General features: G+C 42.9%; 1 protein-coding gene across 1 annotated transcript in view; it reads left to right on the plus strand.

Annotated features, from left to right (window-relative positions):
• The first annotated feature begins 3,264 nt into the window (after window positions 1-3,264).
• Window positions 3,265-27,379, plus strand: part of dlgap2a (discs, large (Drosophila) homolog-associated protein 2a) — a 34,531-nt gene continuing 10,416 nt past the window's right edge. The window contains exons 1-6 of the mRNA XM_068751552.1: window positions 3,265-3,966; window positions 9,611-9,825; window positions 15,360-15,428; window positions 17,119-17,269; window positions 17,983-18,199; window positions 26,035-26,094. Of these exons, the coding sequence (XP_068607653.1) occupies window positions 3,265-3,966; window positions 9,611-9,825; window positions 15,360-15,428; window positions 17,119-17,269; window positions 17,983-18,199; window positions 26,035-26,094 (1,414 nt within the window). The remainder of the gene's footprint in view (window positions 3,967-9,610; window positions 9,826-15,359; window positions 15,429-17,118; window positions 17,270-17,982; window positions 18,200-26,034; window positions 26,095-27,379) is intronic.

Genomic DNA, 27,379 nt, shown 5'->3' on the forward strand with positions numbered 1-27,379 from the left:
TTTCTTGTAACACTGATTTATACTTTACAGTTTTGCCAGCGGTTAGAGTTCAGCATTAAATAATAAGCATCACTAGTCTTGTGTGTATTTCCTGCAACGCTTTCTCGATTCTGCCTTTCTCTCTTAAATAGCGCTGCATGCAGCTATAGCCATCATGCTTACCAAGGTCTTCTGAAGGTCGCAGACTTCTGATCTCTCAGTCCTGTTGTTGATTATCTTTTAACTTTGATTTCAACCCCAGTTAGGGTCTGAACAAGTGGACGAATGGGACCTGTCAGTAACGTTCAGCGCAGATTGAATGCTATTTAAATGCAAATGTCTTAAGAGGCGCAAAACGACCTTTACTCACAAAACAGAAGCCCCAAAATAAATGATCGTCTTCCTGCAACTCTTCCTCCCTTGCGTCAGACCTAAAGCGTGTTTGGCACCATCGGGCTCAGATGGATGCTGCAGCATCTTGCAGCAGCATCCAGGTTCAGATGTTTAATGAGTTGTTTGATTACTGAATGGGTTAAGCATGTTCATTTATTTGTATATTTGTATCATGTATCGGGGAAGGATGTCTGTGCTAGGTTGTTTAGCTTTAGCGGAGAAGGAGCGTTTAACATTGCTGCATTTTGCCTATCATATATTCCTCCTCTGTATTCATCTCATCAATATTCATCTCATCAATAGTTAACGGTATGTTAGCTTGTTATTATTCACAGGAAATACTGTCTTGCTGCTCTACACTGTTTTTGTAGTTGTAAGAAGCTGATTTAAAACAAACATAAACTGTTTTTTGTTCGGTTTTTTTTTTTTTTTAACTTTTGTTTCGTAAAAATTAACAACATACTTTACTTGGAAATTTTCGAGGTAATTGGTTCCTGACTTTTTTTTCCCAGTAAATGTTGATTTATTTAAATTTACAGTGCATGTTGTCCTGAAATATAATTGCCATTCGGTGTCTGAATTCGCCCTCCATCCGAGCAGTTGGCACCCCTGCCAGGCGGCTGATGAATTGATGGCAGGTCCTGGTGTCATTGTAAAAACAACAAGCCCTTCTTTCCTGTCACAGTTACTCGTCTTCCTCGCCAGGACGGACTCTCACCGCGACAACCACCAACCCTCCTCCTCCTCCTCCGCTCTCAATCCATCTCACATTAATGTTAAATAACCTTCAAAATGTTTCACAGGACTTTGAATCTGGCATTTTTTTTTTCCTTTTCCGAAACTTAAATCCTGTATCAGCAGAGGATAAGCTGAGAAAGGAGGAAGAAACATGGAGGGTGGATGAGTCTGTCATCTGCCGTATAATCCCAGGAAGCATATCTCTGCCTATATATATATAATTTATTCAGAGCAGCTCTCTGAGATATCGCAAGAAATATTGTCAGAGAAAGGCCTTGGAGTAAGACGGTGACATGACTTCAGATAGAAACGTAGCATCACATCGATCAATTATGCTTTGTCCTCCTGCACCAATCACGAGCAAGCGCTGGACTGATTCAGGCCATGCAAATCCACATGATTCAGTGTGTTAGGTTCGCATCTGTCTCCATCTGTCTCATTTTCCGCCCTCAGATTTGTGCAGTCTTTCAGAAATCGTTCCTCCCAAAAGGGAACGTCTCAGCCATTTCCCCCTCGTTACGCATGCCTTCTGTATGCTGGGTTAAAATTACATCAAGCTGCCGAATACATATTCTCACATAATACTGGTATAAACAAGGATAATTTGTTTTCAGTTTGATAAATGGGGAGGGGACGGCTGCAGCGGAAAAATGGGGCTGCACCTCAGGTGTTGAGATCTTAGACCTCATTAAAAAATAAGCTGCAGTGAATTTCATCAAGCTTGAAAGATGAAAAGGAATGCTCGATGCTAGTCACAAATTACAGCACGGTAACCCATTCTCATGTGGGACTTTGTCAGAGCTGTTAACTAAGAGGAAGAATATGCCAAGTCAGAAACTGGGTGCACTGACATGATCCACATGTTTATGTACGGAAAATCGGATTATGGGAATGGCACAAATATAAATTGAGCATTTCTGCAAACCATTAAAAGTTTTTTTTTTTTATTGCAGCAATTTTTTGCTGAAAACAAGAACAAACACAAAAACAAAATCATAGCTTGAACAAACAACAAAAAAAAACTCTGATATGTAGGCCTTGGTTTTATACAAACGTATATTTTAATTTGTATTCGATTTTATGTTCATTGTTTCCTGATCCACGGTGATGAAGAGGACATTGTAATCACATTGACTTGAAAACAAATCACATATACTTATCCTCTAAGTGGAATAGAGTGGAATAGAGTGCTGTCCTTGGTGGACCGATCACACAGAATTGGGCTTTAATCCAAGACTACATTGCCAACAGAAAGAAAACAAGAGTCTGCGTTTGATGATGTCTCCCAAGGACACCAATCCGGTCTCATGGCTCACGGCACTCTCCTCGGGGCTTTGACGAATGACGCCAGCGCCGCGGAGTGATAGGCTATTATTTCACTTTGCATTGGATGAATGGCAGCTCGGGCTCCCGCCCGTCACCTGCTGCTCTTTTTCTTTTCTTTCATTTCGTTTTTTTTCTTTTCCAAATCTCTAAGCATCATGCCATTCCAGATGTGAAGAGACGGGGAAAAGAACATTTTGTCTGCACCATCTGCTGATGTGATTTTTTTTTTTGTTATGTGTGGAAAGTGAGCCTATTGTTGATAATGACCATTCTGTCATCGGGTACCGAGGCTTTTTACCCTCTCACCGTTGAGTATACCTCTTTTTAGTCAGGGGAAAAAGCTTTTCCCGTGATCTAATTGTGTGTCTCTGCTTTTCAGACCTGCAGTATTCATGGTCACCCTCACGGTATTTCGATGAGGACAACTACTCTCCCCCACCCAGGAACATGAAGGGTCTCTCTGGCGGCCGCCCTGTCCAGCTCCAACTCTCCTGTCCCACCTCAGCCCACACTTGCGGCCTCGCTGAATGCGACAGTTCTCTGGACCATCACCTCCACCATGGCAACTCGCGGCCTCACTCCTACCTCCTCAGCCCCACTGAGAGCTGCCCACTCGAGAGTCGCCACCGCTGCTCCCCACGGAGCTCCATCCACTCCGAGTGCATGGTGATGCCAGTGCCCATGTCGGCTGCCGACCACTCCATCTCGAGCAGCACCTTCCCTCGCATGCACTACGGAAGTGCTACGCGGGACAGCGGCGGTAACACCTCAGCTGGCAGGGAATCCCGAGACGACGGTGGCTCGTCCTCGCATGGTGGCAGCGGCAAGATGAACAGGATCCCAGCGAGCCTCCTGGACCAATTTGAAAAGCAGATGCCGCTCCATCGGGACGGCTTTCACACGCTGCAGTACCAACGCACCTCCACCACAACCACAACGACAGAGCAACGCAATGAAAGTCCCGGGAGAATACGTCACTTGGTCCACTCGGTACAGAAGCTTTTTACAAAGTCCCACTCACTAGAAGGTTCCTCCAAGATGAACGGCAGCAAAAGTGACTCGCACCGGGACGGTTCCCACCACCACCATCACCACCACCACCAAGGCCACCACAAACACAGCAAGCGCAGCAAAAGCAAAGAGCGCAAGTCGGAGGTCAGCGGGAAGCATCGCTCGGGAGGTTGGTGGAGTTCAGACGATAACCTGGATAGTGACAGCACATACAGAACACCCAGCGTCATGTCACGGCATCCTGCGGAGCACATGAGTCACTGCTACCCTGACACGGTGCACGGGCACCTGGCCGGAGACCTGTCGCTAAAGGCCTCTAAGAGTAACAATGACGTCAAGTGTTCGGCCTGTGACGGCATAAACATGGCGCCGGAGGGAAAGTTCATGAAGAGGAGCTCCTGGTCAACGTTAACAGTTAGCCAAGCCAAGGAGGCCTATAGGAAGTCCTCACTGAACTTGGAGAAGCCCATGACACCAACAGACCTCAAACCCAACCTGAGGCCCTGCCACTATCTGCAGGTGAGTTTGACTCGTGTGGCTTTGGGTCAACTGGTTTCTGTTTCTCTTGCACTGCGTGCAGATGTACCCGTTTTTTCAGTTATACAACACAACTCTGTGCAAGATGTCCGCATTATTGTTGATATGGCGCTGGTTTGAAGAACTGGCAAACACGTTCGGATGATTTTCAATTTTTTGCGGATGGCTCAATTATTTGAAAGTAGAGGATTTGGGACATGGATGAAACGACATGATGGGGACAAGCAAATGAAGAGATGATAAAAGCGATATATATATATATATATTGTATTTCACTCTCTACTGTGGTTGACTGGCCATAATGTAAAAGTCATAAGAACCCCTGGAACTGTAGTCGAGTGAAAAATAACTGTCTTAAATCTTTGGCTTTTATTGTACAACAAAAATCATTCTTTTCCTGTAGTAGAAGTTTCAAAGCTTGATTTCTGATTGGTCGGAAAGGCACTTGTTTGTTTGCCACTGCCCTTGGTATTATTATATGAACATGTCCTATTGCTCAGCATGTGCCTGGTGGCAGATGGGACTAACGCAGCGGGGCAAATCAATTAACTCCATAAAGGAAGTGTGTGAGTGGAGAAAAGTATTGGCAATATGAGAATAGAGGCCAGCGATCAATAGTTTTACAGTGTTGTTTGCTTCGATCTTAGTTGTCAGCCCTGAAAATGGTTAGCATTTAGCTCCGATCTCTGATCACCTCAGCGGGGAGACCCTGTAGCGTTGCTGAGATCAATTCAGAATGAGTCAGCACTTCCTGTAGAAGTGTCCTGTGGGTTGGATGTGCATGCTGAAGGGTGCATGAAGGATGGAAATGAAAAGGAAGCCCAAATGGCAAATCCTGGGGAAGCGGATTCTCCAACAACGCTCGATACACAACAATTTGATATCTGATAGCATCTTTGTAAGTACTGCCTGCAGCAATAATAATTTAAACACTTCAGCGCATTAGGAGAAAAGACTCTTAGTGTTCCAAGCAGAGAGTGTCTTGTATGGATTAGATACTGATGCAAACAGGAAGCCGATACATTACTCAAATCAGCCAATGGCGCCACAGTCTAAGCCTTACGTCAACAGAATGTTTTTTACAGGGCTAATTTTAACTGGAATTTTTTGTCTTTCTTTTTTTTTTAGCATAACTAATGATCAGTTTGAACCGGACAGATGGTGCACTTAGCCACTTAAATCTTTCACAATCCCACTAAGTGCATCTCCCAATGAGAATGAGTGCCCCCCCCCCCCCCCCCCCCAACTTGGTCATTCAGTAGTGGCGGTGTCTGAGTCGTGGCACAAATAAACACTTCTAAAAATATCCCCTTTCCTGCATCCTGCCGCAGGGCTATATTTAGCCCAGCATTATCAATCCAATCGGTGCAGGGTGACACATCGTCCCTCCTCAAAGGAGAATCGATGTCCTCTGAGACGACAGGAAGATGCTTTAAAAAAAAAATGGCGAGGGAGTCGGGGATACCGGTCTCTCCCTCCTGTGGAAACACTAACGCTCAGAACAGAGAGGAGGAAACGGTGGAAGGGATGGCTGTCCCCCCCCTGATGGCTCATCACGAGGAGCGGTCAGGCAGAGAGAATACAGCCAATAGTCAGAAACGACACACCAAGGGGTCACAGTGAGAATATTTCACTTCCTGCTGTTGCTGGATTGGGATTACCCGCAAAGGTCTGCACTGCAGCAGCATAAGCCGTATCCTGGGAGTGTGTTTACTGCCTGTCGGCCTTCTGTTTGCCTCACACCCGATGATTTGATGATGTGTTAGTCACCGAGTTTACATCCTTAGTTGATGACAGAGGGGGAAAAGAAACCCCTCCATCTCCAAACTCCAACTTTCGTGTGCATCTTTAGACTCAGGCTTCCCCCACTGGTAAATCTTCTCAATAAACTTGTGTGTCTGTGTGTGTGTGCGTGCTTGCACTCGTATAATTACGTGTCTGTTAGCCATGAGAGGGATGCATAGTGTGCATTCGATTTTTAACTGAAGTAATGTGAGAGCTATCAAAACATTGCATGCTCTTCTTAGGATTTGAATCTGGTACCTCCTTGCTGTGAGGCGGCAACAGCGCTAACTACTGCGCCACCGTGCTGCCCAGAATGGAACTATTAGATATTGAAATAAAGTGCAGGTGGAGGTGCTCCTCCACCTACCACGCCCCCAAACTTCACAGCACCGTAACTGTCATGAAGACAACTTTCAGCCCCGACGAGGTCAGCAGCTTGACCAAACTCAAGCCCTCTCTCTCTCTCTCCCTTTGCATACAGTACTGTCCTACAAAGGGAGGATTAGTCTTTGATGATTTTGCTGATGGGGCACTGCAGAGGGATTTAATAAGCCAATTATTGGCATGTTGGCTTGCCAAAGGTGAAGCTTGAGATGTAGAAAGGCTGCTGATTAAATTGCTAAAAGGATGTGCAAAGCGGCAGAATTAAAACTGGCGCAGTGGCTAAAAGCTGAAGCAACGTCCGCTGCAGACACACCTGGGGTTCCCTTACCTTTCCTTTCAGGGGTTCCCCGTCTCCCAGGTAGCTTTCAGGCTACAAACCACTACTTGGTAAAGGTTCTGTCTCAAGGACCCCTGGATCAGACCGGAGTTACTTATTTCTGCTGCCTGAGGCATTGATGTGGTTTTGTGGTCGATGAGCATATGCCCATATTTACATTCAAAATGCAATTTTTCTCGAACTTTAGAAGGATTATAGATTCCTTATGAAGCAGACAGAGAAGTCGAAAAACGTCTCTCTTTCTCTCTCTCTAACTATATTTCTTTACCTAATGGAAGTGAATTATGTTTCTCAGTGGGAGTCTTGCTGAGTACAGATTGAGCTGCTGAGTTAATCATTGAATGCGCTGCAGGAGCATTTGCTGAGACCCACTCCTGCCTCAGCCCCCTACTACCATGACTACTACTCCTACTAATACTACTAGTACAACAGTTATTACTTCCGCCGAGGCAGAGGTTATGTAATCGCCGGCATTGGTTTGTTTCTTTGTCTGTTTGTTTGACCTTTCGCTACATAACTCAAAAAGTTACAGACATATCTTGATGAAAATTTCAGGAAATGTTGATCCAGATGAGATCGTGAATGATGCATCGTTTTGAAATTTTCATTAACATTGCAGTCAACGGTGCTTCAAAAAAAAAAATTACAACTGGTCTTTATCGAGCAGAATTCATTTAAATAAAAGGAACATTCTGTTATAGTGAAGAATTTTCACATGAAACTTCACACTTGAGCTGTGAGTTTTCACAAGGCTACCACAAATCTTGACTCATCTTCACAATGGGCCTTTTTTTTATATATTTTTTCCATTTCCATAAAATGTGCTGCTCAAGAGAACACATTTGTTTATTGACAACAGATTCATTCGAACGTCCCTCAGTCGTAGGGCTTGTGTTACGTGCAAATGCATCCCACGCTGAATCTGTCTTCTTGTCCTGGGCTCTTCATATCCAGGTGGCCGTCCATGTTGACGAGCTTCCGCCGTTTCAGCCACACTAAGCATGCCGGGACGGGGGATGCGGGCGCGCCGCTTGCACAGCTTGCTTCTTCATCTTCACCCTTACACTCGTTCCAGTTTATCAGTGACTCCAGATTAAATACATTTCACCACAGCTTGCGCCCGTCCTCTGGCATTCTGTTCATTAATTAGACATCTAAATATACCAAACCCCTCCCAGACTTAATTAACCCATAGTCCACATTTTGGTAGCTGGTGCATGCCTGTCTTTGGAGGGGAGGCGAATGACTTTTAGCAGAGAGTGTGCATTTGTGTCTTGGAGGGCGTCACAGGAAGCTTAACTGTTCTTAATTCATGCTTTTATGCATAAGATACATTTCTGCGCTGGAAATCTCACTGTGGATTTGTTTCTCTCCGTAACATACCGCTGTTACCTTTTACGATGAAACGCTAAAGCCTTCCAGTGCAATTTGCTGCCAAGGCTTTTACATGCTAAGCGAACACACACGGTCGTCTCTATCAAACCAGCTGCACCGCAAACACAGAGTCCGAGGCTGTCCCCCCCCCCCCCCCCGCGTGCTACGCGAGTATTAAAGAGCGATATGGTGCCATAATTGAATAATTATTCATGCCGTTTTGATTTAATGCGACACCTGTCAGAATAATAATCGTGGAGGTCCTGCACTGCCAGAGGTTAAATTGTGTTACAGTCATTCTGTCAGTATCTAAACAAATGCTTCCAGTGATGTTGACAAAACAGACACGTCTCCATAGTTCATGTTCTAGAGATGAAGCATCCATGGAGAAGATTGTTTCTACTTTCATTGATTTAGAATTATAACTGCATTTCAATTGTTTCTTGCCTGCATCAGTAAACGATTCATCTTGTGGCCGATGCGTAAGTGACATTTGGAACGATGCCCGTCTCCTGGTGACATTTGCCACGGCCGGTCTAGCTGCCGCCTAGTTCAGTGGCGACCTGTGAGCAGAGGCTTAGTCACTGAGTGGCAGTGGAGTGGAATAACAGAATCACTGAACCACGCAGTGTCCGCAAAAAATCACGCATGTCTACATGTTGTAATGTCATTCCTCTGACCGTCACACAGTCGGCAGCGCACGCTCGGTGAAACCTTAAAATGAAACGAGAGAAGGGAGATTTGTCCTCATGGCGTCTCTCTTTATTTCTGTGTTGTGTTGCTTCGTTTATGCGTTTGTGGGAGAGGCTCGGCGCCCGACTCGGCTGACGCCGCTGCTGTCGAAGTAATTGAACTCTGCTGTTCTGCTTAACTAAAGCGCGAAAACAAAGGGTGTTATGAGTCAGAGATGTAGAAAGTGTGGGATTGTGTTTAATGAGTGTGTTGAAATCATTTCATGAGTGGGTGAAGTTGGCCCGGCAGCCTTTAACAAGCTGCACCACCGTCCCAATATGGAACCCTATTAGGCTCATAAAGTAGCATTTATTATCATGGCATGTACAGTATACCAAAATGGGACCATTATTCCTCACCGTTCAAGATGGTTTGTTATAATTAGTATAACAGCGACGTGCCCTGCATGAAACCAAGTCCAATAATAAAGCTGACTCGTGTTGCGAGTTGAAGTGCATGAAACTAGACTTCTGCTGCATGCAAGATGCTGTTTGTCGTCTCGCTCGCTCCTCACTCAACATTTAAGATCATCCTCATGGCATGTTGTTCCACATTAAATATCCACTCCACACGTAGAAAAGACATTTCTTTTTCACTCTGAAAGTGATAAGGGTAACTTATCTGCTTTAAAGCCCGGAAGAAACTTTCTGCATGTAAATGTGATTTTCCCGAATTCTACATACAATAAATATGAAAGATTGTACAAAGACAGTTCTTTTGTCCTTTGCCATCTTTTGCATTCTTTCAGCTGAAATTTTGAAAGTGTTTCAGTCAAGATTTTTAGTTGCAGATTACAACCAAGTTAATACCGTTTGCATCACCATCGCTTTCCAAGCATGTAAAGCAATTAAAAAATAAATGTGTCCCTTTTGGGCTCCTGTAGACACATCGAGCTACAACAATGGCAAACTCTGATCCATAGCCAAATCAAGGGGGAAAGAATCATTCTATAAATAACTTTATAAAATGTTAATAATGATAATGTGTTTACTTCATCGTCTCCATGTGACCCAGGTGCCCCAGGATGACTGGGGGGACTACCCTGGGGATGGGAAGGATGACGAGATCCCTTGCCGTCGGATGCGGAGCAGCAGTTACGTTAAAGCCATGGGAGACGAGGAGAGCGGAGAGTCGGACTCCAGCCCTAAGACATCGCCTCAGAAATCGGTGCGGCCTGACGCCTTGGTCAAGGCCATCATCAGACCCAGGGAATTGATGGACTCCCAGAGGTACATCACATGCAGCTTAAAGATATATCATTAGCTCATCACATCGGGCCTTTATTTTTTTCTCATCACCCTTTATACATTATCTACGCCTCCAGTGTAGATGGTGCAAACTGAAGAATTTCCCTGAGGATTACTGGTTACATTTCGTGCCAGTCGCTGTCTGAGTAAATGTCATCGTCGTTTATCAGGGCTAGCTCCTCCTGTTCTTGATTAAAGGCCCAGAATGCTGTTCACTTTTATTGATGGCATGGCACACATTTACATCAGGCGACTGCAGCTTCTTTACCAAGGTGACATCACCCTCTTACCCATGTCCATCCTCATACAAACAACATTCAAATTCAAAATAACGACTTCTTCATTAGACCATATCACTGGGAAATGAAATTTCTTCTCTCCTCATGCGCGAATACATTTGATTTTTTTAAAGTCCAACTTGTTCAAGGAAGTGCTTTCACAATGTAAATGAACCGACCGAGATTACCTCTTTTTATTGAGTGGTTTGATCGGCACTTTGTTCCGTGAGAGGTGTCACATCTGCAATTTTGGTGCGGATCAAACCAAAAAAAATCAGAAAGTCCAGACAAAACCGATTGGATAGGAAAGTATCTACCCTGGATTGGTTTCCGCCTTGATCCAACCAGGATGCAAAACATGTATGGTAAAAAAAAATGCTAATATTTCCACTTGTGCTTTAAATGGCTTTAATTACATTAATCTCCATGTGGAGTTTGATAACCCTGCTGGATTTGACCTAATTAAAAAAAATTGACATGATGTAATTGATGGAAATCCTGAAGAAGAAAAAAATGTGATATGGGAAATGGAATTATTGCCTATACATTTTGCATTTTAAAGATATGCTTCTGTCTGTGTTTCCTGTTTTTGAAATTATATTTTCTGTTTATTTATTTTGCATTCCCTCCAGCATTTTGTTCATGCTAGGTTCTTAACACTTTATCAATGCTGAGCAACTTGACAGCTTAACCCTGTCCTCGTCACAATCCCTGTATGCGTATTCATAACAGCGTCTTCGACTGTAAGAAAGCCTTTCTCGGGTTCTCCTGAGATGTGTCCCACTAAATGGAGAGGAAACAGATGGCTTTTATTTTGGTAACTCGGCAGCAAAGCCGAACATTATTAAGAGGATTACGCGGTGAGACAAGCTGAACACAATGTCACAAGAAAATATAGTCAAGCAACTTTGTTTGGAGAGATACATGATCACGACATGAACAAATGCAATAGATTAGGATGAAATTAGATTACCAACCTCCTGCAAAAAGAGGAGTCGGGAAATAAAGAGTGGCGTCATCTGCAATCTCATAACTGAGAGATGTCTCAGTAACTTCCCTCGGTATTTGCTGGGGTTGAATCAATGTTCACATAACTATGAAGATCATCTGCCTTTCACAGTATGTGTGCAAAGCCAATTAAAGTAGAGCGATAGATAGAGATGATATGCTGCTTGGGTTATTCTAAAGCTCGTTTAGGTCAGACATTAATTCCCTCTCCTATCCTGCTGCCTTGCTGCGTCTTGTATGTCCTGATGATTGTGTGTTTAATTTCTCTGCTGTGTTTTTGTCTTTCTTTTGCTGCACCTCTTACCTCCATCTTTATTTTTGTCATTTTCGGGATGAAACGGGATAGACACAATAAATCTCAGATACAAGGCTGTTACCTTGACCTATAGTTTTGATGTGACTCAAAATTATCACATTCGCCCCTCCTGACATTCTCACGTCAAAGTTCAGATGCGTCAAGAGTGAAATGACCTAGCTGTCTGCAATTACAGGAGCGCATAGAAAAGCATGCGTACAGGTGCTGACCACACTGGGAGTTTCCTTGCAACCGGGGCATCCCAGAAGGAGCTGACAGACCGATCGGGACTGTGCCAGTCGACCCTGAGCCATGCCAGCCGTGTGTGACGAAATCATCCGCATGTCCGCTCGGTATATCACATTCAATGCAGCTGAACAGACCAACATTAAGGTGCAATTTGCAGCGAGAGCCGGTGTTCCTAATGTAAACGGAGCATCAAGATATTCATTCATTCAAGTTAGTCCCGTGCTGCGCATGTGCGCCCCCCGAATACTAACCCGTCTTCACAGCATCACTACTAGTCAGTGGTTAAAGTTAGTGACTTCCTGTTTTTCTCTGGTTAAACTACAGCTTCAGATCTTTCTAACAAGCCCCTGATTGTCTCCGTGTGCAAAGAACTCATGTTAATAACCCCGTGCGTAAAGTGTGGAATGTCATAGTTAATCAGCCTTACGCGCGCTCTCCCACTCACTCCTCTCGCGTTTGCTGCTTATACCGGAAGACAGCGAAACAAACCGTGTATTTTTGCGCGCTTCCACTTCAGTTAAAAGCGTCTCCAACTCGCTTTCGGTGAAGTTTCTTTTATTTCCGGGCTTACTCATCTTTTTGTTTTCATTTTCCGGTCGCGCAGCCAAGGGAATCTCAGGTGCAGAGGTCATTTACATATGATTTGCGTATGTAAATGTGGAGCGGGTTGGGTGGGGTCGGCTACTCCAACATGCCCGCTCAGTTCCACGTTGTTTGGGATGCATGAAGGAAATGTGCTTGGATTCCTGCGTGCGGTTTCATACATCTGGATTTTTTTTGTGCATACGCCGTTTTCTGGATTTGTGTGTACGCCATGTTTCAGTAGGAAATCCACGCAAGTCTTGATACATGAGGCCCCAGATATTCATCCCAGAGAATATATATAATGACAAATCGAATATTATCGATTGATATCAGGCGGGAACAAAAGGATATTGGTCGCATGCCACCATTTTGCCTTTTTAACAGCTCATTCAGCGTATAAAGTAAAGCACGAGACAGCTAAAATCAAGATGTATCTTTTTGTGCATCTTGCAAAGCTTCCCCTGACAATCCATTTTGAATAGTAAACAGTGGATGATTTACGAGAATGCAACAGCAGGGAGGTCCGTCATTTACAGTTATTACACTCCAAGGCTCCTCTGAATAATGGCTCTCTCAGGTCGGTCCGAAATGCTGCTGGGTTCTACTGAAAGGACGATATTGATCAGCATGGGTTAGGCATTGGATTCAGCCGCTGAGTCCACTGGATATTGAGGAGTCCTGCAACACTCCTAAACCTTTAAAATATTTAAAGATTTATCTAATGTATCCTATTAATGCTGCATTAATTATCAAACTGCATTAGAATGGTTCAAATAAGTGAGGTAATTTAAATGTAGTGTCATGTATACAGTGCAATATTATGATTAAAATCCTAAAATTTACATTATGAATTCAATTTTTGAACTTTGTAAAAAAATAATTTTATATGAAACACAGCTAACTTTGAAATCAGTCCATGGAAAATATGATTTTTGAACCTTTACACCAAATTCTACCAGAAGAAGAGCAGCAATTTCACTGACCCACCCGTTTGGACAAAGATATTCTTGAATATGTGTCAGTATGAAAGTTTTACTAAGCTCACGTAGAAGCTCCCTCCACTTTTATCATTGGCCTGTTTTCATTCTTTGTATTTTTGTCACCATTGTTCTGGGATCCATAGCTATTCCCGTTTTAAGTCCACACAGAAGAGGCCGCAGGATTGGGAGTGCTATACCTGACGAGAGCTTTCATGCTGGGGAATTATTTATGGCACTAGATTGGATTCACCGTAGACGTGACGCAAGTTGAATTTTGTCGGGGGCCTTCAGATGGACCAGACACAAGTTTTGACAGCAGCAGCTCCCTGAAGCAAATCATGTCAAAGTGAGAACAGGCTTGTCAGGTTGTACCGACTTCATCTCCATCTCCAACTTTATCCTGCGGTTGACATGACGATCGTCTCATTGTTCATCACGCCAGTAAAGAATACATCAGTCATGGGCCTGCTCATCTGGAACAGCCCGAGTCCTAGAAAGAAAGTTCTTTTTTTTTTTTTTAGTTAATAACTGCCCCCCCCATTTCAACCTTACCCTTGGGGCCTGTACACTTTGCAAGCTGGAAAGCTGATTTCTTTGATATATTTAATATGAATCATCTCTTTTGGGGGGGCCTAAGATGTTAAAAAAAATTATTAATGATGATGGAAAATGAAGGACATTTACTTTAGCATCATGAGTCCCCGTTAACAGGTTGCGTTGACGCTCGTGATGAGAAGCATAGGAGTATTTACTTGTACTTCTATCTGGTAACTTAACTTCTTTCTAAGATGCTGCGTCCCAGTGTCTTAACACCACAAGCAAATCAATCCCGTTTGTTTTCGCCGATCGTAAAATACCTCATTTGCTTGCCCACCTTCCCTGATTAGCTCTATGAGACACTGCAATTCATCAAAGTTAACACTCGCAAAGCTTTTAATTATTCCTGATTCAACAAAACATACGGTAATTGCCGGTGCAGATAAGAATTGGGCATGAGCGTTTTTTACCCCAGATTGAGGTCAAATCTGAAATTGTAGTTCATTGTTGTTGGTTTTCCAAAACTTTTTTGTCTGTTATGAATGCAATACTTTTTGCAATCCAAAAATATTGCTTTTGTTTCCTTCTACTCCTTCAGAAGTGGGCTGCTAAATGTGGCTCACAATAAAAAAAATATATATATATATATAATCTCCTTTCAGTGTTTCCCTAACAAGACAGGATTCAATTTGAAGATGTAATTATTCTCTTTGAGGATTTTTAAAAGATTTTATTTGTCAAGAAGGGAAAATATATGACGATTTCCACATTCTGGAAAAGCAGATATTGAAGTCCCAATTTGGTCTCATCATCTCGCTGTCATGGCGGCATTCTTGTCAGCCCACAAGGAAAATCTGTTTTGTCCTTGTTTCCGTTCTGTTCTTAAATGATCTTGCTTTAACCTTTCCGCTAAACGTAAGCATGGCGTGCTTTTACAAGCAGCATCAAAGTGAGATTCCCATCTTGCTTTTATGTTGGCCAACAATGGAAGTCCATTCGTACCGTTCAGAGACAGGGGGGCTACAGCTGATCATTTCAGCTCCAAAGCTCCACTGACTCAGGATAGGATGCTATAGGTAGTGATATTTTTTTTAATACTCATTCAGTTCTATTAACTAAATCTAATTAGCCACATAGTGAAAGAATGCTGGTTTTATGATGTTGTCTAATTGTATTTTATGTGCCGCATTTCATCATCGACTGTTTTGTTCTAAAAATAAATTTCCATCGGTGCTCCTGGATTGGCCGTGTGTGTCATTACACACATGCACAAAGACACACCTCTTTCCATCTTTTCACTTGTAAGTTAATGCCTGGCGCAAGGCAATGCTGTCTGTAAGCTCCATGCGCCTATGACATTCTCACATGCTTAGCATTGCTGGAGGGCCATGCTGATCATGTTGTATCGCCCTAATGTTTGCAGCATTTGGTGAAAGCTCCAAACATTCGGTTCGCCATACTGTAAACCCATACAGAACCAGTTACACTGGACCTGTGCCCAGTGACATCGCATCCATCCGACCAACCCCCCCCCCCCCCACCCCTTGTGGGACCCAGTAACTCTGTTTTCTCTTCTACCCACAGCTCTTACCGCCTGGATAAAATCAACAGTGACATGCGTAACTACATCACCAATTTTGCTGCAGACTTAAGGTGAATACAGGCTCAGCGCCCCCCCGCCCCCCTGCCCCCGCCTCTCTATTGCTGCCACGCTGCAGTGGTCAAACACCAGAGCCAGCTGGCTCGCTGCCCTGCTGAATATAGGACCCCTCACAGAGCAAACACTCGAGGACAGTCAATGAGAGGTCACCTCGGCCGAGCTGTTCACACCTAAGGCACTTTTATACGTATGATTTGATCCACTGCTAGTTCTAAATGTCTTTGCTTAAAGGACTGAAAGTTAAATGGCGTAATATCCGGACTATTGAGTGCGCCTGATTATAAGTCGCACCCACTAAAATTTAAAAAGGAAATAGATTTTCTACATATATAAGCCACGCCCGTCTATAAGCCGCGGGTGATCACGTTGTAACATGAGATATTTATGCAGTTTTCTTTAATTATTTTTACTTTTAATTCAATTATAGCTTTTTTCAAAAAAACAGTGCCTGCAAACCAGCAAATAGCATACAAGATACGTCATTGATCACTATCTTCATCTTCCTCCTGTGCACTAAAACCAATAAAGTCTTTCTCAGAATTACTTCATCACATGCGTTGTCCGTCTCCCTCTCGTCGTCGCTCTTCATGTCACTTTTAGTTCTTCAGGCCGATCGGCCGTCTTTAAATTGCAAGCTTCGCAATATGCATTTCGTTCTTGTGTTCCATCAGGCTTGTGCGCATAAAGCGTAAAATGACTGATCTGGAGAATTTAGTGTGAGTGCGTTTGATTAGAATGCAAACAGTTAGTCCTCTGTGACCCGTTTGATCATTTCATTGGTCTGATGTGAAGAGGCTAAATGTATCGGCGACATTCTTAGCCTGTAAAAATCCATAAACTAGCCGCGGGGTTCGAAGCGTGTGAAAAAGGTAGGGGCTTTTACGGTAGCTACGTTGTGTGCTTTGAGGGAGTAATTATGGTAATGATTAAAAAATACTACTAAATTCTATCATTTTGCTTTGCACGCTTCAAATAATTTCAACAGTCTGACTTGAGTTCTTGGTCGATGGTCGATATTGCAAATGCCTGCAGCTTTGATATGGCACGGCAAGAAAAATGGGAGGACTTTAAATCACTCTGGCATTTTCTTTGCTGCCAAACACCAACGTTTATCTCCATAGAAAGTCGAGAGCGACTGCTTCCTCGTCCCCGCCGGTTATGAGAAGAAGATCCACCTCATTTCGGTTCTCCTAATGTGACTCGCCTTTTTTTTCCGGTGTGTTTCTATTTGTCTCCCCAGCAGACTTCAAACCAGACTTGGGTTTCTGAGCATCGCTCTCGCGCTGCTGCTGGAGTGGCACGTTTAATTGACCCGCCTGACACAGGATGCTCCCTGAAGTGCCTGCGCTCTAACTAGCTTCTGATTTGGATTTCCCCTCATTTCCTATAGCATTGATTGGGTGTTTCGGCAGAACAGGAAACAAACTGCCGCCCTTATTTTGAAGGACACATGTGAACACATCGGTGTAGCGAGCGAGAGAAGAAAGAGAGGCACGGTGTCCTGACCAGCCTCCTTCTCAAGTTTCCCAGTGGAGGCCCGCTGTTTCCAATCATTATTTTTGTCATCGTGCTACACCTCGAGCCGTTAGTCAAACTTGTTTCCTTTAATTAGCTTTCTTAAGCAAGCATTTGCCTTTGCTGCAGTCCCACTCCTCACCTCCTTCTCTTTTTCTTTCTGATCAGTCAGAGCTACCACTTGCAAGCCGCCAGGGACATGCACCCAAGCCTCGCCCTGGATCCGTCGGCCAACTACAACTCGCCAAAGTTTCGCTCCAGGAACCAGAGCTACATGCGGGCTGTCAGCACCCTCAGTCAGGCTAGTTGTGTTAGCCAGGTGAGACTGAATCTTTTAGTTTTCTTCTTATGAGGAAGGAATTTTAAAATTCTTCTTTACACTAGAGATAATTGTTTCTTACAAAAGGAGCCTCCAACAAAAGTCAATGTAATAATTTCTCCACTGATTTGTTCCTTTTTAAAACCTCAGTCAGACTCTCAGTTGTTTTCAGAGTCACTCTTATCTAAAAGAGCATTTAGAATGGTTTTCTTTTTGATCTTTATTTAATTTGTAATTATTTTTGCACTTTGTTCATCTAAATACATTAAAAGACTCAAAGCCTTGACTGAGATATAAATCTCCCTTTTTATAGGGGTGTATTGATTTGTGAAAGTCTTAATTGAAATCTTAAAACATCAACTGTTGGATTTTTGATCATGCCAAATGGCATTAGATTTCCTTTTCTACTCAATGATGAGTAACATCTGCAAGAGAAACCAGCGTGCAGAGTACCTACTTCTCTGGAACTAAAATTGTTTGTGTGGCATTATAAAACACATTTTCCCTTGATCTCGCTGTTCCACTGTCAGTGCAGAAAGTGCACTTATTTCACTGCCACTGCAAGCCTTTGTCTGCCTTCTAAGAGAAACTGAGGGCAAAAAGACTGGAAAGGTTCCACAACAGACCAAAGTATTTATTTTAGATGGAGAAAATATCTCTGATTGCTTAACAAAACAAAACAAAACATGGCATTTGCGTTTTCCTTCTTATAGATGAGTGAAACTGAAATGAACGGGCAGTTTGAGTCAGTGTGCGAGTCAGTCTTCAGTGAAGTGGAATCCCAGGCTATGGAGGCATTGGACCTGCCTGGCTGCTTCCGAACCCGGAGTCACAGCTACCTGCGAGCCATCCAGGCCGGATACTCTCAAGACGATGACTGCATTCCCCCCATGGCCTCCTCTCTCACCTCTACCATCAGGTCCACCACAGGTGAGGACATATGTATACCAATTCACACAGTCTAATGCAGGGGTGGGCAAACTTTTTGACTCACGGGCCACAATGGGTTCTAAACTTTGACAGAGGGGCTGGGCCAGGAACAGATGGATGGAGTGTTTGTGTGAACTAATATAATTGACATGTCAAAGCCATTACATGAAAGGATTTGGTAGCATTATAGGGAAAAGGTAAAATGAATGAGGTTTAATTATAATAAAATGTAATTTCATTATATAATTTGGACAACTTCGGCGGGCCGGATTAAAATTCCCAACGGGCCGTATATGGCCTGCGGGCCGTAGTTTGCCCATCCCTGATCTAATGTGTGACAGTGAATGTTGGCAATAATTGTTTTGTACTTAAAAATAATGAAGGAAAGCTAGTATTAGCATTATTTTGTGTTAAACATAAATGTAGGTTAGTTCATGAAAACTGGTTGTACTGTCAGTCAGCTGCATTATCTTTGCATGAATCGCTCTTGTGTGTTTCCATTGTGTTTGATGGGCTTATGATTACTGCAGCAACTGTACTGTCGAGCTGTGCCACTGTATTTCGGATAAAGTGCTTTGTCTGCTCATCCATTGGATTCATCAGAGAGTAAAGCTATGAACCCTATTGAAAACCACAAATGGAAATTGTCTGAAGTAAAAGTCAGATGTAAGGAAGGACACGACTGCTTGGTCCCACTGCTTTTTGAGCATCTGATTTATTTTCAGATGCTCACATGTGAACACACTCAGCTTCGTTGCAAACGTGAGCAAAGAAATTGTGAAATTGCTGTATGCAAAGAATGCATTATTAAATATATTACGAGACATATGATAAAGATTTATTTGTCTTGAAATTGTTCACCTCACATGATTTTTGTCTCATTGTAAAGTTCATGTTCGCACAGAGTGAGATCACATTACGGAACTGCACAATGTTTAGACCTGAATAATGCTATTAAGCTGATTATGACTTATCATGATAAGCGTCACACTCATTAGTCATATATAAATAACCTATGTCGACTCAATATAGTAACTCCAAACCAAACTCAGCTGACGTGTATTTATTTCTGATACAAAGCCTTAATTATTACTTGAAAACTGCTGGTGGTTTGAACAATTCCCACGATGGCTGGGTTCGCAGAGGAAATGATATGCTCATGTACAGAAGAAATTGGGAAGAAAAGAAGAAGTATCCGGAGGAGAAGTCTAAGTGGATTGGACCGCTTCCCACAGTAGATTCAGGAATTAACATCATCTGGAATATAATTGGGAGGGTTAGAGGTGTGGCCATCTGGAGATGTGCTTATGGTCAATTCTTCATGCCAATAAATGTTACACTGCTTTCTCAGTAAATGGATTTGCATTCTTAGGATGCAGAATTTTGAATGTAGCGAATTTCACCACTATTTTGGACTTGAGGCAGTTGGTGCTGGGAATCAGTCTGTCAAACTGGACCTCATATTTTCAATAGGGTTCATACTATACTTCCTCTTTGATGGGAAATGGTTTGGAAGCTTTGCTCATCTTTGCCTCTTTTCATTGCACAAAGTACACATTTATTTACTGAAAACTGAAAACAGAAGAGCATGCAAGGTTTACTTCTTACACGTCATTTATTAGAACTATTTTCTATTCTCTGTGATGCGTCCCGGGAGATGGGAGTCTCAGCTTTGTGCATTGAAAAGATGCGAAGAATGCATGCTAAAAATTTAAGTTTGAGAAGGCAGTGTAATCCTTAAATCCAAACAGAAATGAGTCAAAATGGTACTTTGCTTGTATTGAAAGGATTTTGTAAAAGTACAAAAGATATTACGATTCTTAAAATTATTGAAAGTTTTACAAATATTTATGCATTATGTACTTATGGTATAAAGATGATGAAATTTGGGTATAGTGTCTAGCTCTTTTTAATCTATTATCTTATTTTGACTCATTGCATTCGATGCATGACTTTGTGTTACTGCTTTGTAGCAATAGAAAGCACATTCTCTCCAGCTGTTCACACCTGTGGTCATATCACGGATACATATTTATATTTGTCTTCCAGACAGAAATTATGTACAGGAAGACTCTTGTTTCCCCGACCAGGCCAGTGTACCAGAGGATTTGACAGACACGGCCCCTTTGGCTCATGATGATCTAGGCTGTCCCATCAGAAGAGACAGGCTGTACCGAGAAAATATGGGGGCAACAGCCAAACCTCTGTCTGGACCACCTGTTTCTCCAAGTCTCTTCAGATCTAGTGCCCCAGAACGGCCTTCACCAAAAGCCATACAGGCCAGTATTAAAGAGTCAGCTACTTTGGCTGCAGCTATTAGTATGCAGTGGAAGGAAGAGGTCTCGGCCATGCGCCGAGAACTGGCTGACCTCAGGAGGGACCTCTGTAAAGAGCTTCGTGCATTTAACAGTAATTTCAACACTTTCACACAGCATTACAACACGTGGTCTCCCCAAGCTGGCAGCATGGCTGCAGGACCTGATGTTGGTTTAGGTGAAGGGGCCGGGACAGGATCAAGGTCGAGGGTAGGGGTAGGAGTAAGGGTCGATGCGGAAGGACAGGGAGTGCCTGCAACAGATATAGGCACTGGGGGAGCTAGAGAGAAGAAACCCCAGATATCAAAAGTATCTGTGGGGACACAGGCGAGAAGCAAGGTTCTGGTGCGGCAAAGTACTGCAGATGCAGCTGTCAACTGTCCAGATGAGAAAGAAGAAATCAAAGCTGCCCGCAGAAATCTGCCCAAACAGCTCTCTATGGACCCAAGTATTCTTGCTTGTCCACAGTCGATGTATGTGGAGAGTGCCATTCCACTTTCTTTGGATCCAATACTTCCAGGCTCTCTGAGAGCAGTCAAACAAGAGGCATTTGACTTTGGTTCTGTGTGCTCAATAGCTAAACCGGAACAAGAACCAGAGATCCCCAGTCACAAAATTGTGAGTTCGTCTGACATGGTCACTGTTGAGGTAGTCGAAGAACCTGGTGCTGCACCAGTTTCTTCCGAAAAGCCCTTTGAGAACCTCCAAGATTTTCTAACAGGTGAACACGAAATGCTAACGACACATCTAACAAATATAGACCAAGCTAGTGAATGCCTTTCAGATACTGAACCATTTCATCCTGATGGCCTGAACTCTTTCGAACTAACTGAAAAGGAGAGGATGCAGCTACCCTATCCAGTTCCTGTAGTTACTGTGTCTCCACCAGAGGAACACGATTATGACACCTTATCAGGCTCAGAATCACCCGTCACAGCTGAGAAGCCACATCCAGTGTCTCAGGACCCTACTGCCGTGCCATTACCACAATCGGAAGATCTGATTCCTGCTGATCCTGCTGGTCCAGAACTACCAGGCTCACCCGTGGCATTCTCATCTGATCTCATTGCTCAAGGTCCATTCTCATTTGGTGATGCATCTACAGTCAGCACTGTTACATCATGTAATTTAGAGATGGACGCCACTTATCCATCTATTGTGGTTTCAGAATACTTTGATTCAGACTCTCCTGCAAGTCCAGCTGACAGTGAACCATGTCCAGATCCGATCGTCACCTTTCCAGATTGTGAATCTAACCCTGCCCCAGAACAAATGGCATCATACTCAACATTTGCATCCGGCTCTGTTGAAACTCCAATTCAATCTGATCCTGTGTCCCAAGACTCAGAGTGGCCACCCCTTCCCGAACCCCTTGATGCCACTCGTATATATCATGCTGATCTTGTCCACTTTGACTTAGTCATGTTGACTTCTCTAGACCAAGATGATCTTGACTCAGTGTTCATGGATCCTGAACCAGAGCCCTTTGACCTGAGCGTTGACTCTCCATTCAATACAGAGGATTTAGAGCCACCTGTCTACCAGTCATTTTCTCCGAGCTCCCCCATAAGCACTGTTCCCCCTGCCACTCGGGGCCCGTGGGATCCTTTGCAGTCAACAGAATCGGTCTGTTTGGATCAAGCCATGGAGTCACGTTTAGATCACATGTGTCATGATTTACTTTCAGAAGTGGATAGAGCTACACTTCCACAGGTCACTGTCACAATATCCCCTCCCAGTTCAGTATCTCCTGATGCATCCCTGGAAATGGATTTTCCTCCAAGAACAGCCCAAGAGCCTCTTCCACGTGACTCAGATCCTTCCCAATCAGAAGACTTCGAAGATATATCCTCAGACTATCTACCGCACATGGAGCCAGACGATATGATTGTTGAAACCCTGGGGTGTGTGACTGTATCCCAGGAGTATGGGGATCCTGTTGAAGGAGCGGCATCAGGTAGTCAGGAGAAGCCCTCAAGTGAGCAGGCCTTTTTGTGGTACAGGTGGCAGAAGAGGGGTCAGAGATGGGAATCAATTCGCCGGAGTGCCAGTGTGGAACTCTGGAGTGGGAGATATGATTACAACAGTGCTGAAATCACATATGTATCCCTCACTCTGTGAGCTCATGCCTCATGCTCAGCAGACAAAATGTAGCTCCAAGTGTATTTCATGATCTGTGGCTGCCAGTGCACACAACAGCAATGTGCAGATCTATATTGCCATTGCATCGCCGACAGTTGGAGCAAGGACTTCCTCATACACAGAACTGGCAGTGATATTTCAGACTGCAAAGATAGCAGCTGTACAAGGGATTTCAGCATGCTGCAAAAACACAATGAACCCCTAGTGGTGACAAATATAGTGAACAATCATGCATCCAGAACATTTATTCATTTACACTTTGAACTTTTCTGAAGCTGTTGTCTCCACTTGTGTGAATTATCTTCCAGGACAGTACCGCTTATTTTCATGTAACTTATTTATACATTTTTTTTTTTATTACTACGCTCCAGATCATATGGTCTCTGATAGCTTGAACTAACCTTTTTTACTTCTTATTTATTGGGTGCATTGATAATGAATGGTGTTGTTCAGTCATTGACTTACATCACAGATATAATAACACATCTCTTTCAAGGGAGTATTATAAAAAGAAAACTATGGACAAAGCCACACAATGCATACAAGGTTTGACAATCCTTGCAGTGAAGATGACAACTATTATATCCTTGACTTAGTTTGAGTTCTCTGTTCATTGTCACTCTCGAGTGGAGTGAATAAATCTCGCCAGTTATCATATAACTATAAGGACATGCTGTTTACTATGTGAGCTGTTGAATGGACTCTGCAGTTGTGAAACAAAAAGGAACTGATGCTGTGAAATGATGTTTGCACAATCTTGGATAGAGACAAAATGCTGTACTGTTAACCTGTTTAATTTACATTCAGATATATTCACAAACCAGTACAGATTTGGTATGTAGCCTCTATCTATACCTGAACTCATCTTCCCTGCCTGCACACACTCTTTGCTATCAAACGTACATTATATATGCATACATCATGCTTGACAATAAATAAAAGATTATCGATATATTCAGAACTGTCTGAGGATTTGAATGGAGTAAAGCTGCAGGTTATGCTCTGAGTGTTGTTCCCTGAAAGGTTATTGACCCACTCGGTGACATATTCCAAATGTACGAGCATTTACCGACAGCTGACTGATGATGGGAATAGTAACAGCTATATTTCTGTGCACAACTATATTTTTTTTAATAAGGCATTGGTGTGCATCATCACTCTGATTTTATAAAACTGGCATGTAGAGGTTCAAAGGGAGCCTGCTGCAGAGTTATGAAACAAAACCAGGTATCAAGGAGGTATGGCAGTGGTTCTAACAATCCCTCTGCATCTCTGGTCTATGCAGACTCACACAGGACACGCAATGCTTGGAAAGTGTATCCATGTTCCCCTTATTTTGAATCGACACTTACCTCTTACTATTTTTTTTTTTTTTTGGTCACTCTCTTCATTGGATGTTTTATGGACATAGACACGCCCACGCAGAGGTGCACAGCGTGGCTTACACAGTATTTCATGCCACTTGTCAGCTGTCGTAGGGAATATGTAGCCGGATGGAGAGATTGTTCCATCGACACAGTAGAGAAGAGGCCTTGGTACTGTAAGAAAAAATCTCAATGCTCAGGAATCACAGGCTGGTAATGTGCAACAACTGAGACACAAGTGTTGTAATGCTGTCCGTTCAATCCTTTAGAGGTGTACATCATGTGGTTACTTTTAAATATGTGTGTAACTGAATGAAATCATATATTGTAATGGTGCATGACAGATGGTCTCAATATTTTGTGTATTTCATATGCAGTGCCTCATTGTAAATATTTGGTTATATTCATGGTTTTATGTTGAAACTCTGTGCAATGGAAGTCCCCCGACATACTGCAAAAGATGCAGAATTATTTTACCAGCAATGAACAGTTACAAATCCAGACAACTCGCAAGATGTATCTGTGCTATCTGTCCTACTCCTGGGACTGTATCGGTGAAGTGTGTGCTCTAATAAAGTGCGCTGGAACTAAAATAATTTTTATGCTGAACATCAGCGACGAGCAAAGAAATTTTTTTTTTTCTGCGTGCTTTTGAATATGTGCAGAACACTTTATTTGCTAAACTGACTGAATCTGAAAGGTTGTCCCGAGTGTGTTTTTGAAACCCTGTATGATCAGCAAATTGCTAGAAATGCGTCAGTCATTTTCCACCTAGAGGCCTCTCATGTTTGAACTTTAAAACCGATTTGTAACAACATTGAGTCTATTCACAAGATACAATTATGAAACAAACTGCTCCAGGATGTAGTCATGCAATGAACGAATGTGTAATAGGTACACAGTCTAAGAGAAGGCATGGCTGCAAATTTTAACTTCAATGGTAGACTGTGCAGATAAAATTATGCATGCTAGCTAATTATCTTTGAAAAGACTTTTTCTTTTCACACATTTATTTTCTTTCTGGGAAGTGCAGGTGAGCCAATAAGAGGAGTGAACTGCTCAGTGTGTGGATTGCCTTCTGCTAACAACCTACAGTTTAAAGCAGGAAATATGTAAAAAAAAAAAAAAAAAATGAACCTTTACTTTATGAAATTTGCTATTTGAATCCTGAGCTTGACTGCATGACCTGCCTGAACTAACACCATGCTCCATCTTTTTTTTGTTGAAGATAACATTTTAAATGTTTGCTCTCTTAAACCTTTAAAAATAAGAAAACCCCAAAAAATAAGAGGTTGAGAAGATCTGATGTATTTAATTAATAAATGAATAGGATGGCAATTGGAATAGGAAATCATAAAAATAGAAAATAAACACACTCATCCTATTAAAAGACAGATTTTCCTCTACCTATAAAATTGTTCTATTCATAGCAGACCGGCGACATAAACATTTGCCACTTTGCTTCACATTGATGCTAAACCAAGGCGCCACGTTAGGCCTTCACAGAAAATGAGCTTTCGCTTCATCTGAATTGATTATAGACTTTTTGGAATCTTTTCTTCCTTTCAAAAATGAGTGCAGCAGTATCAGATCTGTCGTAAATCCATATTTGGAGCAGGATCACACACACACACACACACATGTATTGCTACATTTGGCTTGAAATAGCATTCAGTAAACACTAATGATTAAAGATGAAAATATAAAATAGAAGTTTTGAGAAATAAACATCAATGCTCTGTACTTATTACTAATACTCAAGCGGTCTCTGATTAAGGCGAGTCAGATGAAACACAGGCTTCTTAGTCATCCCCATAACTTGTTTAGGGTTTACTGATTGTTCCCCACAGGGATTTCATTTGTTTTACATCCCACCATGCACGATGGTCCTCGTCATCATGACCCCCCCCCCCCCCCCCCAACCTGCATGTGCCTTGTGTGTTGTAAACATATTATTTAATTTGGGCACATATGCTCACTTTTCCAAATATCCACCCTGCTCTCTTGTTTTCAGGGATTCAACTCTGCCTCCCCTCCACTTTCAGCATCGATCGGGCTCCACATCAAACCCCAGGTAATCGCCTGGGGAATGCTCCATTGTTCCATGTTAGCATGAGGAATATTATTATTACATTGTGACTAATAAAGTTGAATATCTGCCATTCCTCGCACAATTACAGTCTAAAGCAAGTAAGTGTAGACAGCCTCAGAAGCCACTTATGCAAATTATACATTTTATGTCAGTAATTCACACTTTAAAAGACGCCGCCTCGGCATTAATAAGGTTTCAACCTTGATCCTCTGATTATTTTCTTCTAAAACAATAAAATGAATTGTTACACTTGACCCCAAAGCAGATAATGTGACTTAATTACACCTGATTTATACCCAATCACTAAACCACCTGCCCTCCTTTGTTTAAAACTGTCGATGCAGCTCAAGAGCAAAAAATGATTCTATATTAGCATATTGATGACAACATTTCTGTCTGAAACCTGCCTCTGACTTCCTTCCATCTCGAGGGCTTCACTACTATGTGAATGCACAAGCAGCAGCAGCAGGACCGCCCCTTGGATGTTCCTACCTTTAGCCTCTGTTGCACATTCTGGAGAATCCCATACAGCTGATGACAGGCGTGTTTGTTTGTTTTGTGAAGGGTGAGGTGAAGAACACAACAACATGCATACAGCTGCTGGTGACAAGCAGATGCTATTCAATCTGCCCCGATTACTGACTGCAGCAGCCATTACTGCAGGGCTGAAGAACACCTCTGATGGCAGATCAAGAGGCACTGCCCATGAATTTACTATATTTGCTGCCACTGAGGTCTTGTGACTGTTGTTGTTTGCACTCGGCACATCAGGACATCCTTTGTGAGTTCAGTTAAAGTAATGACTCACCCAGGCTTTTTCTTTTTCTATTTTTAGCTTCTTTTATAATCTCATTGTTTCTGTGTGCGTCTCTCGTGACTTGGTAATGGAGTTGACTGTCTGCCTTCCTCCATATTTACATATCCTTAAAAGACGGCTGCAAAACGAACTGCTGCATTTTCTTTACAGTCACAAATCCAGTCAGGAAAAAAAAAGGCCCATAAACGACATGTCACTCAACCCGCCCGCCCGCCCGCCCGCCCGCCCGCCTCATCTCCGTGTTAGCATACAAGCCAGTCCTGATAGATGCAGTGTTCCTAACAGAGATGGAGTGGTTGAATAACTGCCTTTGTGGACCATGTTAATCTGCCTCACACAGCAGTAGTGTGTGTGTGTGCCTCCAATGATTCCTCATTTATTGACCTATTAAAATGTGCTCATGCTTAATGTGCCTTCATACCTCACCTGCGTATGCAGGGAACATTTGAA

The sequence above is a fragment of the Brachionichthys hirsutus genome, chromosome 18, assembly GCF_040956055.1.
Source record: "Brachionichthys hirsutus isolate HB-005 chromosome 18, CSIRO-AGI_Bhir_v1, whole genome shotgun sequence".
NCBI lineage: Eukaryota > Metazoa > Chordata > Actinopteri > Lophiiformes > Brachionichthyidae > Brachionichthys > Brachionichthys hirsutus.